Source organism: Grampus griseus (assembly GCF_964374135.1).
Source record: "Grampus griseus genome assembly, chromosome: 12".
In the NCBI taxonomy this organism is placed as follows: Eukaryota; Metazoa; Chordata; class Mammalia; order Artiodactyla; family Delphinidae; genus Grampus; species Grampus griseus.
Genome location: NC_139006.1, coordinates 15745745 through 15759925, shown reverse-complemented (window position 1 = coordinate 15759925; position 14181 = coordinate 15745745). Strand labels below are relative to the sequence as shown.

General features: G+C 43.3%; 1 protein-coding gene across 3 annotated transcripts in view; it reads right to left on the bottom strand.

The window, feature by feature from the left end:
• Positions 1-12443, bottom strand: part of NAA25 (N-alpha-acetyltransferase 25, NatB auxiliary subunit) — a 72637-nt gene extending 60194 nt beyond the window's left edge. The window contains exons 1-3 of one of the 3 annotated variants that reach the window (XM_082667596.1): positions 12370-12443; positions 1054-1139; positions 110-248 (exon numbers count right to left, since the gene is read on the bottom strand). In XM_082667596.1, coding sequence (XP_082523722.1) covers positions 110-248; positions 1054-1139; positions 12370-12427 — 283 coding nt within the window. In that variant the 5' untranslated portion in view covers positions 12428-12443. Of the gene's footprint in view, positions 1-109; positions 249-1053; positions 1140-9189; positions 9279-12369 lie in introns of those variants that run through there. The other 2 variants (XM_082667594.1, XM_082667595.1) reach the window with 2 other exon arrangements.
• Between the last annotated feature and the right edge of the window lie 1738 nt (positions 12444-14181).

Sequence of the window (14181 nt, the reverse complement as noted above, 5' to 3'; positions counted from 1 at the left end):
TGTTGCTATCCATCAAATCATGAGTGATAAGTAAATAAGACAAACAGAGAACTCAGAAATACCCAAAAAATTAAGCAGTTTTAAAGACAATGAAAAGAAAGAAACATACGTCGATGCATCTCCCGGTAAAGAATGGTCAGTGCCTGCAGCGAGTTGTCGTCTGTGGGTTCAAGGGCTGCCACCTCCTGCGCCAAGGTGAAGGCTTCGTCTTGCTTTCCAGTTCTCTGTAAACCAATTGCTTTTAAAACCTGATAGAAAGAAAAGACAAATCAGTTTTAAAAGGACAGAAAAGGAAATATGAACCAAAGAAAGACAATTTGAAATCACAAAATAAGTTATAAGGTATGCCAACTATTTTACTAAAAATATCAGCAAATAAAGATTATTGCCAGGGCTTCCCTGGTGGCTCAGTGGTTAAGAGTCCGCCTGCCAATGCAGGGGACACAGGTTTGAGCGCTGGTCCGGGCGGATGCCACATGCCACGGAACAACTAAGCTCATGCACCACAACTACTAAGCCTGCGCTCTAGAGCCCGCGAGCCTAACTACTGAAGCCAGCGCCTAGAGCCCATGCTCCGCAACAAGAGACACCACCACAATGAGAAACCTGAGCACCACAACAAAGAGTGGCCCCCACTCGCCGCAACTGAAGAAAGCCCATGCAGCAACGAGGACCCAACACAACCAAAAATAAATAAATAAAAAAAAATAAAGTTCCCTTAAAAAAAAAAGATTATTTCCTATTTCAGTCATATTAAGAATGCACAAAACAAAAAGAATGCACAACATTGCTTAAAAGGACTTTGTGGGGTGGGGGGGGAAGGACTTTGTGAAAATAAAATAATTAAATTAGATAAGTCATGTCCAAAAAAACAAGCAGCTAGCTTTTAATTAAATACTCTTTATGGCATTTCATTTAAGTGATCAGGCAAATAAATGGGCTAAAAAATACTCTGAAAAACACAGTCACTAAAGAGATTAAACACCTCTTCCCTTTAAAGATTACAGTACATAACCCACCAAATGTAAGTAACTCAAGGGCAAATGAACTTACCTTAGCACAATGAAGATCCTTATGCTTTTTCAACAATTTATCTGCTTGCTGAATTGCCATTTTATTATTACCATTATCAAGATAATCTATGAAAACAGAAATTATGAGTTATTATATTCCTTCAAAAACAAATATGAAATATGCATAGGCTAGTATCAGCTGTTTCAGAAAGTATCCTAATTCGGTATTAAAAACATCTTGGAGCTGATTTTAACTCTAAATGGCTAGGATGGTCCAGAACACAATCTTAAATTTCTATAGTCATCTCTCATCCAAGAGCAATATAATCCAGTTATACTAATCCTTAATGAAGATTCAAGACCAAATATATTTAGATGATAGATGACACTAATATTTTTACCTATGGGAAACAAATGGGTTTACTAGCACAAAAATTAAAATATCTAAAAAAAAAACAACCTTTATTACATTCAAGCTTCAAATCTACCAAATGGACCACGTTCCCTCAATAAAATGTTCAGTGAATCTTACTATGCCACAGAGTTAAGAATAATTCTTCGAAGAAAAAAATAAGAACCGTGAGTGGGGGAGTAAATCCAGCAGTATCAGGAGTAGACAAGGATGTAGGGAAAGCAGCACTTTCATACACTCTCGTTGAAATAGAAACTAGCGCTGACTTTGAAGAAACATTGACTTCTAGGTTCCCTAAGCTATGCATCCATTCCAAAATTCAAGGCATATGGAGACCTGCTATAAAATTGTGTTAAAGAAGAAAAGCAATCAATTATTATTCAAAAGTCTAACAAAAGCAAAGATTAATTTTCAGATGAGAGGATCTGAAAGAAAATGATTAGTGTTTTAGATGGGAAACAGTGGTAGCTGTCAATTCTATATATAGAAAGATGACTAAACACAGGCCAGTCCACAACCTACTACTACTACCAAGTCCCTCTTTGCTCATCAAGGTCCCAAATCAGCATAGGGACAGACAAAACATAAACAACTCAAATTAATCTGTGGACCAAATGCTGGTGAGGACATGGAGCAAAAGCAGCTCTCATTCACTGTTAGTGGGAATGCAAAATGGCACAGCCACCTTGGAAGATTGTTTGGCAGTTTCTTAAAAAATTAAACATACTCTAACCATATAATCCAGCTCCTTGTTATCTACCCAAATGAGCTGAAAACTTACTTTCACACAAAAATCTGCACGCAAATGTTTATAGCAGCTTTATACAAAATTGCCAAAACCTGGAAGGAACCAAGATGTTTTTCAACAGGCAAATGGATAAACAAACCGTGGTACAGCCATCCATACAATGATATATTATTCAGTGATAAAAAGAAATGAGCCCATGCGCCACAACTACTGAGCCTGTGCTCTAGAGCCTGTGAGCCACAACTACTGAGCCCACGTGCCACAACTACTGAATCCCACGGGCCTAGAGCCTGTGCTCCGCAACAAGAGAAGCCGCCACAATGAGAAGCCTGCACACCACAACAAAGAGTAGCCCCCACTCACCACAACTAGAGAAAGCCTGCATGCAGCAACAAAGACCCAACACAGCCAAAAATAAATAAATAAATTTATTTTAAAAAAAAAGAAAAGAAAAGAAATGAGCTAGCAAGCCACAAAAAAATATGGGGGACTCTTAAATACATATTGCTAAATGAAAGAAGCCAACATGACAAAGCTACATACTATACGATTCCAAGTGTATGACATTCTGGAAAAAGCAAAATTATAGGCAGAGTAGAACAATCAGTGGTTGCCAGGAGCTGGGGGAGGAATGAATAGGTGGAGAACGGGATTTTTCAGGGCAGTGAAACTATTCTGTATGATACTGTAACGAAGGATACATGTCATCATACCTTTGCAAAATGCATAGAATGTGCAACACACAGAATGAGCCCTAATGTAAACTAGTAAACTATGGACTTTAGTTAGCAATAACATATCGTATTGGCTCAGCAACTGTAGCAAATGCACCACACTAATGCAAGTGTTAATAACATGGGAAACTGGGGGAGAAGAGAGATGTGTCAGGGTGAATAGGAAGGAACTCTGTACTCTCCACTCCTTTCCTGTAAACTTAACCTAAAACTGCTCTAAAAAATAAAGTCAATTAATTAAAAATATATATCTAATAAAAGCAAAGATTCATTTCTAGAAAAGGAACGTGAGAGTGTTATAAATGGGAAATAGGGTGGTAGATGTAGATTTGAAATACAGAAAGATGACTGAACTCAGGCTAGTTCACAATCTACTACTACTATTGGTCCCTCTTTGCTCATCAAGGTCCCAAGTCAGCAACAGGGACAGAGGAGGCACAGACAACTCAAGATCATCTATGGCCCTGGTGGCCCAGGGCCAAGTAACAGAAATACACTATCATTTTACCTAACGGTTTCAATTTTTCTCCTATGAATACTTTACCACAACTTTTAACAGACAGCTACATGAACACATGAGTTTCATCTCTTTAGTTTTTCTTCAATGCACCTAATGTTGATGAGCACCAATAACGCTAGGTAAAAAGATTAAGAAGCCTTACTCTGGAGGGAATCACAATCTAGAAAAGATCAAAGACTTAACACTCAGGTAGAGAGATTAGAGAATCACAGAAATCACAATCTTGGCCTGAATACCCAAATATCTAATACCAGTTTTCTTAAGTCCTCATCTCAGCCGATAGGCCACCATTTGTCCTTACAGAATATCTGACAGAGACATTTCAGCTCAATAAATGATATCTTCTCTTCCTAATAACTTGGTGCTGATCTCATGCTGAGTGAGTTCTAAGTTACGTCTGACTCAGTCTTCTTGCAAGACTCCAGGTTCACAAAACATATCTTGAAGTCTTCTCAAAGAGCAGGTATCTTTGATGAAACCCCAGCTCTGAGGGTCTGCCCATAGATGGATCAGACCAGAGGTTAGGACTACAAGGATATTGAACTTTTCCCTCTGTTGTTGACAAGGCCCTGATATATAAATACACTGCACCCATGCCCTCTTCTGTGGGCATGGTTTCCACAGACTGCTGAAGGGGTAGAATTGGATGAGCATGTCTAGATCATGCAACTGAAGTCTAATGGAGTGGACATTTGACCCAAACTGGGTAAATCAAGTTTCTTCCTGGTAATTTGTAATTACAACACTGAAATCTGGAATCAGAAAGCTATGGACAGACTTCCCTGGTGGCACAGTGGATAAGGCTCCACGCTCCCAATGCTGGGGGCCCGGGTGCGATTCCTGGTCAGGGAACTAGATCCCATATGCATGCTGCAACTAAGAGTTCACATGCCACAACTAAGAAGCCCACATGCCACAACTAAGGAGCTGGCAAGCCGCAATTAAGGAGCCCACGTGCTACAACTAAGGAGCCCACCTGCCACAACTAAGACCCAATGCAACCCAATAAATAAATGAATATTAAAAAAAGAAAAGAAAAGAAAGCTATGGAGAACCCCATTTGGAAGGCAATAAATATTTCCAGTTTGAGATTACTAGTGGCAGCTCCAGAATCTCCATTTGGAAGGAGCCTTGGGAGATGCAAGTTAGTTAATGGGGAGTGAAAAAAAGGAGTTATCTCTTGACTCTTCATTCATATAACATTTATAAAAGAATAAAGAACGTCAATTATCTTTATCAAAAAATTGGGGGAGGGGCAGTGCTGATTAAGCTTGTAGGGGGAGGCTAATGACCTCTCCTTACTCTATTCTCAGCTTGGTGTGGCCACAAAGTCAACATGTTGGGCCCCAGGTAAACTGATGAGTAAGCAGAAAAAACCAGTTTGAAGAACCTAGCAGAGAAAAGAAGAGCCACAAACAGATAAGAGCAGAGATGAGCATCTGAGAAAGAAGCTTCAGATCCTGACAGCTTTCCAGTTTCCATCAGGCTCTAGAACACTGCATTCCTGCCCTAAGCTCCCACAAGGGTTTATAAACAACCTCCCTCCACTTGAGCTTGTGTCAAAGGGTTTCTGTTCCTTGCACCCAGTTTTAATTTTAACTAAGACACCCCACCACATTTAGACTGCTGTCAAGGTCCCCCTTCCTGGACACCTAGGTGATTGCTGATTAATTGGTTGCTGAGGCTTTTGGGAAAGTTTACTTCCATTTTACATTGCTGACTTTGTAATATAAATTATGTAGCCAGGGCTTCCCTGATGGCGCAGTGGTTAAGAATCTGCCTGCCCATGCAGGGGACACGGGTTCGAGCCCGGTCCGGGAAGATCCCACATGCCGTGGAGCAACTAAGCCCGTGCACCACAACTACTGAGACTGCGCTCTAGAGCCCACAAGCCACAGCTTTTAAAGTCCGCACACCTAGAGCCCGTGCTCCGCAACAAGAGAAGCCGCCGCAATGAGAAGCCCACACACCACAACGAAGAGTAGCCCCCACTCTCAGCAACTGGAGAAAACCCGAGTGCCGCAAAAGACCCAATGCAGCCAAAAAATTAAATAAATGAATATGTAAATTTATTTTAAAAATAAATAAAATAAATTATGTAGCCCTTGGAGAAAACAGGCCCATAAAAATGATACCCTAAGTCTGTTTTTTAGCCTTTTTAAAACTTACTCAAGGGTAACTGTGGCTTGACCATGAGGACTGGTATTGTTCCCTTAATATGAGGAGTAAGCCAAGTCAGCCGTCCACAAATCAGGCATAGGAAATAATAAGATGATGATGTATCAGTTAAAGCAGTGTTTTTCAAAGCATGGTTATCACTCCAACTAAAATGGTTTTAAGTGGTCCTTGCAGGCAGCACTAGATAACACGGATAGTGAGAAAACTGACCTTTTGTAATATTTCCCTTATATTAAGGAGATAGTCTCAGTTTGGTATCAGCCTGTCATTTCTTTAACACTTGCTGATGCCTTTTTTTTTTTAATGGAAAAGGAACAGGTCTCAGATTTAGAGTTTCTCAACTATCAGAAACTAGTTAAGACCTTAATAACATTGTTTTGTTTTCACTGTGTGTACTTAATTTTATGGTTTTGTTTTCTCAGGGCAAGTGACAGGTATTCCACTGATGGTAATGATACATATTATTTCTATTTTTAATTTTAAAAATTTATTTATTTTTGGCCACGCAGAATGTGGAATCTTAGTTCCCTGACCACGGACTGAACCCATGCCCCCTGCAATGGAAGCGAGAGTCCTAACCACTGGACAGCCAGGGAATCCCTCCCACTGTCTCTAAAACAAACTTCAAAATCCTTAAAATGGCTTACAAAGTTGAGTCCCTCTACCTCTGTAGCCCCATCTCACCCTTCTCTACATTCCAACCACACAAGTCTTTTCTTAGGTCATCAAGTACATACTCTCTCTGTCTATCTTTCTTACACACTCTGTCCATCACTCCTTTCCATCTGATCACCTGACTAACCTTTGCTCTTTTTTCTTTTCCAAAGTAAAATGTCACTTCCACAGAGAACCTTTTCTTGAAATGTTCCCAACAGTCGAGATGCCATAGTGTGTGCTCTCACGGTAACCGGTACTTTTCCTTCAAAGTCCTTAACACAAATGTAATGATTATGTATACTATTGTTTAAAAAACCTCTTGAGACTACAAGCTCCCTGAAAGCAGAAATCATGTCTGTGCTGTCTGGTACTCTCTCATTCCCTGAATCTACATTGTGCCTAGCACATATTAGGCTCTCAATAAATAAGCTGAATGAAGAAAGGAATACATAAATGAACAAACTGTATAGGAAAAAAAATCTTCTAGAAATTGAGTAGTCTATCAGGGGAGTGAGAGATATATACATACAAAGTGACCACAACAGGATGTTCAAAGAACCAATTATTAGTGATGGCTTCCTGCTATTAAGTTAGATTTTTTAGTCTTTTCAATTAATTTCTTAGGGGACTCCCCTGGTGATGCAGTGGTTAAAAAAATCCGCCTGCCAATTCAGGGGACATGGGTTCAATACCTGGTCCAGGAAGATCCCACATGCTGCGGAGCAACTAAGTCCATATGCCACAACTACTGAGCCTGCACTCTAGAGCCCGCGAGCCACAACTACTGAGCCAGAGTGCTGCAACTACTGAAGCCCGCATGCCTAGAGCCCGTGCTCCACAACAAGAGAAGCCACCGCAATAAGAAGCCCGCGCACCGCAACAAAGAGTAGCCCCCACCTGCCACAACTAGAGGAAGCCGGCGTGCAGCAACGAAGACCCAACACAGCCAAAAATAAATAAGTTAATTAATTAAGAAAAAAACCCCAGACATTTAAGAGTGAAGACAGAGGGAACACAAATTTATTGGGTGTCTACTCAAAACCCAGCAAGGTACCGTTAGCAACTCCATATTACAGAAGAGGCTCAGGGAGGTAGGTTAATTGACAAAATCATAGCAGAGAGTGAAACCCAGCTCAGTCTGGCTCTGAAGGTCTGCACCCTTCATTGCCTCAATTTCTCTAGACAGAACTCTTAGAGCAAGAAACTATGTAAGTACAGATAGCTCATTGATCCTAAGGAGACAAAGAACAAATTTGAAATTTATTTTTCTTTTCTTTACTACCTTGCCACAATCCAATCACTTCAGTGAACACACAAAAAACATACCCCAAATGGCCAACTGGTTTCTCCTAATTCTCAAGAAGATACTAAGTGCAGTATTTTTAATTAAAGTATTAGTCAGATGCTCTGACAGAAGCAAGAGCATGAACAAAAGAATGAAAAGGAAGTATGCACCTTTAAAACCCGATTTACACCCACCATCAGGCGTGCACTGGGGTAGTTCCAGCACTGACTGCCTCAACACCACCAGGCTAAGCCTGCTGCATTTGGTCTTGGTAAATCATCCCAAACCAAATGTGTTCCCTGGCCATCTGCCCTGCTGAGAAGGCTGTGCGCCAGTCATCACTGTTTATTAGGGGAAAAGAACATGGACAAGAATATTCTGCCCTCAGGAAAATGTTTCAAACACTCGGTTTACATCTGAGCAAATTTTTAGTAAGAGCTGGACTTGGGTGCCAGAAAGGCAACGAGAAGCCCACGCACCGCAACTAAGAGTAGCCCCCCTCCCCACCCCCCACCCCCCCACCCCCCCCACCCCCCCACCCCCCGGCTCAGAGCAGCTAGAGAAAAGCCCGCGTGCAACAACGAAGACCCAACGCGGCCAAAAATAAATAAATAATTTTAAAAAATAATAAATAAATTTATATAAAAAAGAACGTTATCTGAATGAAACCATACAGTATCTGATCTTTAAAAAAATTAATGTCTTAAATAATAAAAATAATACATGTCATAGTAAAAACAAAAATCCAATAGTTCATACAGGTATAACATGAAAAGAATTATTAGTCTCTTAATCTTGCCCTATGCTCACACTACCCTCTACTCTATGCATTCTTCCAGGAATGTTCTGTGCATTAACATCTGTCTTTTTAAGTTTAAAATGTTTTTAGAATTTAAAAGTCTAAGAGCTTTTTAAACGGTCATAATTTCAGAACAGGAGAAAACAGGTTGTGCCAAGTGACTTTTCTACAGAAAGGCAAGATAATCTTCACTCACCAAGATGCCCTGCCCCGCCCAGGCAAAGGACAAGACTCACTGAGCTAACACGGCCCAACAGAAGGCTCAGAATACATACGACATCTGACCGAAGACCTGGGAAGTTTTAATAACAAACTATAACAGAATAATTACCTGGAGTCTGGCCACACATGGGAAGGGAAATGTCCTAACACACCAAGGAAGTGACTATCATTCAGGAAACACAGCTGGGAAATATGTTACACCTGATTCAGGCTAGAGCAAGACTGCAAGTCAGGAACCATCAAGGACCTACTGTAAAGCACAGCGAACTCTACTCAATATCCTGTGATAATTTATATGAAAAAAGAATCTAAAAAAGAGTGGGTATAGGTATATGTGTAACTGAATCTCTTTGTTGTACACCTGAAACTAACACAACGTTGTAAATCAACGATGCTCCAATAAAATTTAAAAAACAAAATAAGTATTAAAAAAAAGACTGCAAGTCAGTAACACATATTAGAACAAAGGATCTTGTGCCATAAAAGTAAATGTGTGTGTGTGTGTATTCTAAAGACTATGGAACTTTGAAACCTCTATTTTTATTTTGCAATTCTTGCATCCTATAAAAAAATTTTTAATAAATGAATTTTTTATATTTTTATACAGAAATTCTTATTTACCTATCTATCTATTTATTTATTTATGGCTGCGCTGGGGCTGTGCGCAGGCTTTCTCTAGTTGCGGTGAGTGGAGGCTACTCTTCGTTGCGGTGCGCGGGCTTCTCATTGAGGTGGCTTCTCTTGCTGCGGAGCACGGGCTCTAGGTGCGCGGGCTTTAGTAGTTGTGGCTCACAGGTTCAGTAGTTGTGGCTCGCAGGCTCTAGAGTGCAGGCTCAGTAGTTGTGGCGCACGGGCTTAGCTGCTCTGCAGCATGTGGGATCTTCCCAGACCAGAGATTGAACCCGTGTCCCCTGCATTGGCAGGCGGATTCTTAACCACTGTGCTACCAGGGAAGTCCCCTATAAAATTTATTAAGTGCCATACCTGACCATCTTCCAACTCTACCCATCCCCTAACCACTAAAAACATTTTAAAACAGTAATGGTAGAAGAAAGCACTAAGGCTCACCAAGTCACATGAGGATACAACATCTGTTCAGAACCACATAGCACAAGAGAATAATTTTAGCAAAAGGAGAAAGAATAATAAAGTAGGTGTTCTGGAAGGTCAAGGTGGTTTTCAAAAACCAAAAATGCACTACCCAAACTTACCAATTTATGAGTAAAGAGAAGCACTCTGAAGATGTTCAACTAATCAACTAGCTATTTCATACCTAGACACCAAAAATAGAATTTCAACCCACCATAATTTCACAATTAATGACCCTGTCCACTTCTATCCTCAACAGTATCAGCAAGAGCTGAGGTCATAGGCAAAGTTTCTAACAGCTGTAAAATCCTAAACCTTGGCAATATAAATAATGCTGCATAAAGATCGTGATGCTGTGGGATCTGAACTCAGTGAAAGGCTGAGCTCTCCAGTGGGAATGCCTGTGTTCAAATCCCAGCTCTACAGTTTACTAGCTGCAATTCTGAGCAAGTTAATGTCTGGCATTCAGTTTACTACTATGCTCACAATAATCTTACCTACCTAATAGGACAGTTAGCACACAAATAAGCACTCAGTCAACACTGAGTGTTGTTGAACTTTTGGCTGGTGGGCAAGCACCACCATGCATAAGCATGTTCATCTGTCAGCTAATGAAGGTCCAAATTCAAGAACGACAGTGGTTTAGGGATACTAATATATTTAAACACAAAAGCAGAGGCTGTCCCAAAGTCTAGAGGTCAAAAGTCAAAAGTGCTGAAGTCAAGGTCAGTCTTTCTTTTCCTATTTCTGTCAGTTTATATTAATTGCCTTGGAATTCCTAAAGAAAGTATTTTCTTATCTTCTTCCCATGTAACTATAACAAAAGCTACATAATTCTGGCTTCAGTTTTGAGAATATGACCTATCACATCTGTTTAACATATCCTGATGTTTACCAGCATGAAACGGACTAGAGGTTTTCCTTATTGGATAGTTTCAAAACATTATTATTTCTAAGTGACTTATGGGACCCCAAAGGCATTTTCTTTGGTCCTCAAGAATAATTTTAGAAATCCAATTATTCCTAAAAGTTAAAAAAGAAAAAAATCTGCAGGCAGCTGCTGCAGAGAGCTGTAACCAGCCACCAATTGTGAACCCTGGATTCAGTTCCTACCCTCAAGCACCCTAACATATGTCATCTCTGCCCTTTAAAATGTATACTGGAGGGCATGAGAATATGTAGCCCTGGGAAAATGGAAATCCACCACTCTCCACCTACGTGACCTTTGGCAAGTCAGTGTCTCCAGCTCAAAGTGAGGTGATTTCTAGCACAGTGGTTAAAAGAGTAAGCCTGGGACATTCCACAGGGGTTAATATCCTAGCTTCATGTTAGCTGAGTGACCTTAGACAAATTACACATCAGTAAAGCCCCAGTTTTCTCATCTGTGGAAAGAAAAGGGGGAGAGAGAGGGAAGTGGGACTGGGGGAAAGTAGCCACCTCCGAAGAATGTGTGAAGATTAAATACTTAAGACCAAGGACAGTGACTGACATAATTAGCAATCTATACATACACATTAGCTATTATTATTATTTCTCACCTCACAAGGTTGTTGTTGAAATGAGATGCAAGAGCAAAGCATCATACAAATTACAAAAAGCATTACCAATTGTACCAGAAACATAGTTATTACCCCCTTCCAAAAAAGTTAAATGATCTCAGCTATTGCGAAGAAGCCTCCATTTAATAACATCCACGTTACAAACAAGAGGTCTAATTCTGCAAAAACCACTGAACTTGAAGCCTTCCTCACCATGAACTGAGCTAGACCAAGACCACACAGCCATCTAAGAGGAAAGGAAATACAAAAGGGACCACTATCAAATTATTGAACAACTTGGTTACTGAAGAGGTATTTCTCCCTGACTCAAATGTGTGATTTTTCACAACCGGGATAGCAAAATGCCATCAAGGTCTTAAAGCCTGAGGGTTGAGGTCAACGTTATGGAAGGGGATCCACTTAGCACGCGGAAGGCAAGCTGCAGAGAAAAACCAGAGAAGCTTCAAAAAAGAAAAGCCCTGCATGCCCCTCGACACGAGCTATTACAGTCGCTTCACCGCTATTTTGGGCCCAAGCCAACCTCCCCCCCCCCCGCCTCGCCCCACCCCGCCCCCGCCTCCCACGTGTGTCCAGAGCAGCTGTTCCTCCGCCAAAGAGCTCTGGATTGGGATCCTCAAATCCAGGCCTGCTCCAGACTCGATCTGGGTGACCTTGCGTCAGCCCCTTCCCCTCCCGGGACCTCTGTTTCTCCATGTGCACCGAGTACAGTTAGTCAGACAACACTTTAGGCCCCGTTCCCATAGGTAAAAAGTCTTGAGCGGGGAATTTTCCCTCAAGTAGGGTGTCCCACCCTCACGCCGGAGCCAGCTTCCACCTGCGGGCAGACCTCGGGTCTCCCTTGGCGTGGCCCCGACAACGTAGCCTGCGTGTAGCGCAAGTCTCTACGAGAGGAAGTGTCTCACAGAGCTCGGCTGTCAGGCCAGCTCTGCCAACCTGCCGCTGCCCTGACCGTGCCGCTGCCACCTCAGGGCTCAAGAAAGCCAGGCCGGCGCTTACGCGAGGCCCGTGGCTGCGGCCTAGAGGCCCGCGCGGCCCGCCCCCTGTGCCCGCCAGCCCTGCTCCCGGCCCCTCAGCGCCCCTCCCGGGCCTTTGCCCCGGGCTCCGCAGCCCTCGGCGCCTCTGGCTGGCAACCAGACTGGCCCCAGGTACTCACCGTAAATGGGCCGGAGGCGCCTGTCGTTAGGGTCCTGCACATGGCCCCGCGTCGCCATGATGACAAGCGCAGAACCGCAGTGCGCACGCGCGGGGCAGGCCCCCGGGAAGGGGCTGTTAAAGGGCCAGCGCCGATCTCTCTCTGTCGCAATGGTCGCGGGGTTGTGACAGAACGCGCCGGCGCGGAAAGGGACGACACCCACACCGCAAACCCCCCGCCCCCACTCCCAGTTGTCACTTAAATGGATCCTTTTCCTCCCCTTTGCTGGTAGAATCAACCTAGCTGGTAGAAGCGGTCGTTGCTATTAAAATCCCTTCCGAGTCACATACTGGAGAGTGAGGAAAGGAGGGGAGAAAGTCTTGGTCAAACTTAGGGCCCTGCTGCTCCTGCTTATCCTGTTTCTCCTCTGTGCTGTAGGACCAGTTAGACTTGTCTTTGTTTAATTGTTGAGGACCCGGGAACTCCTCTGGGAAGGTGACCCAGGGGACAGCAGGGGACAGAGGTGCTGATCAACAGTAGAAATCTGCCAGAAAAGTTCAAGATCCCTTCACCCCTATCCCGGTGCTCAGCCAACTAAGAAGAACCTTAGATCTATAGTAATCCAGTCAATTTATTTATCAATTATATCTCAGTAAAACTGAAGGGGAAAAGTAATTCAGTCAGTATATGCCTAGACACTGTGCTGCAAGCTCCAAATGTATTATCTCATTAATATTCGTAACAACCCTAGTATCCCCCTAGGAGATTTTTTTTTAACTTAATTTTAATTATTTTTTTTTGGTTGAGTTGGGTCTTCGTTGCTGCGCGCGGGCTTTCTCTAGTTGCGGCGAGTGGGGGCTGCTCTTCCTTGCGGTGCGCGGGCTTCTCGTTGCGGTGGCTTCTCTTGTGGTGGAGCACAGGCTCTAGGCGCACGCGCTTCAGCAGTTGTGGCTTGTGGGCTCAGTAGTTGCCACGCGAGGGCTCTAGAGCGCAGGCTCAGTAGTTGTGGCGCACGGGCTTAGCTGCTCCGAGGCATGTGGGTTCTTCCCAGCCAGGGCTCGAGCCCGTGTCCCCTGCATTGGCAGGCGGATTCTTAACCACCGCGCCACCAGGGGAGCCCCAATTTATTAATTTATTTATTTATTTTAGTATTTAATTTATTTGGCTGCACAGGGTCTTAGTTGCAGCACACGGAATCTTTAGTTGCGGCATGCGGGATCTAGTTCCTTGACCAGGGATGAAACCCGGCCCCCCTGCATTAGGAGCTCGGAGTCTTAACCGCTAGACCACCAGGGAAGTCCGAGGAGGCAATTTTATATAGATACTGTGGTCAAGGATAGCCTAGCTGAAAAAGTGACAATTGTCAAAGACTTAAAGAAAGTGGGAGAGGGAGGGAGCCAGGCAGGTGTGCCAGGCTCTGTGGGGTCATGACCTAAGGCCACACTAGTAACTGTGATTCAAACCTAGGTCCTTCTAGGGGCTTCCCTGATGGCGCAGTGGTTTAGAATCCGCCTGCCAGTGCAGGAGACACGGCTTCGAGCCCTGGTCCGGGAAGATCCCACATGCCGCGGAGCAACTAAGCCCGTGCGCCACAACTATTGAGCCTGCACTCTAGAGCTTGCGAGCCACAACTACTGAGCCCGTGTGCCACAACTACTGAAGCCCACGCGCCTAGAGCCCGTGCTCCGCAGCAAGAGAAGCCACCGCAGTGAGAAGTCTGCGCACCGCAACGAAGAGTGGCCCCCGCTCGCCGAAACTAGAGAAAGCCCACGCGCAGCAACGAAGACCCAACACAGCCATAGAGAAATAGATAAATAAATAAATAAATAAATA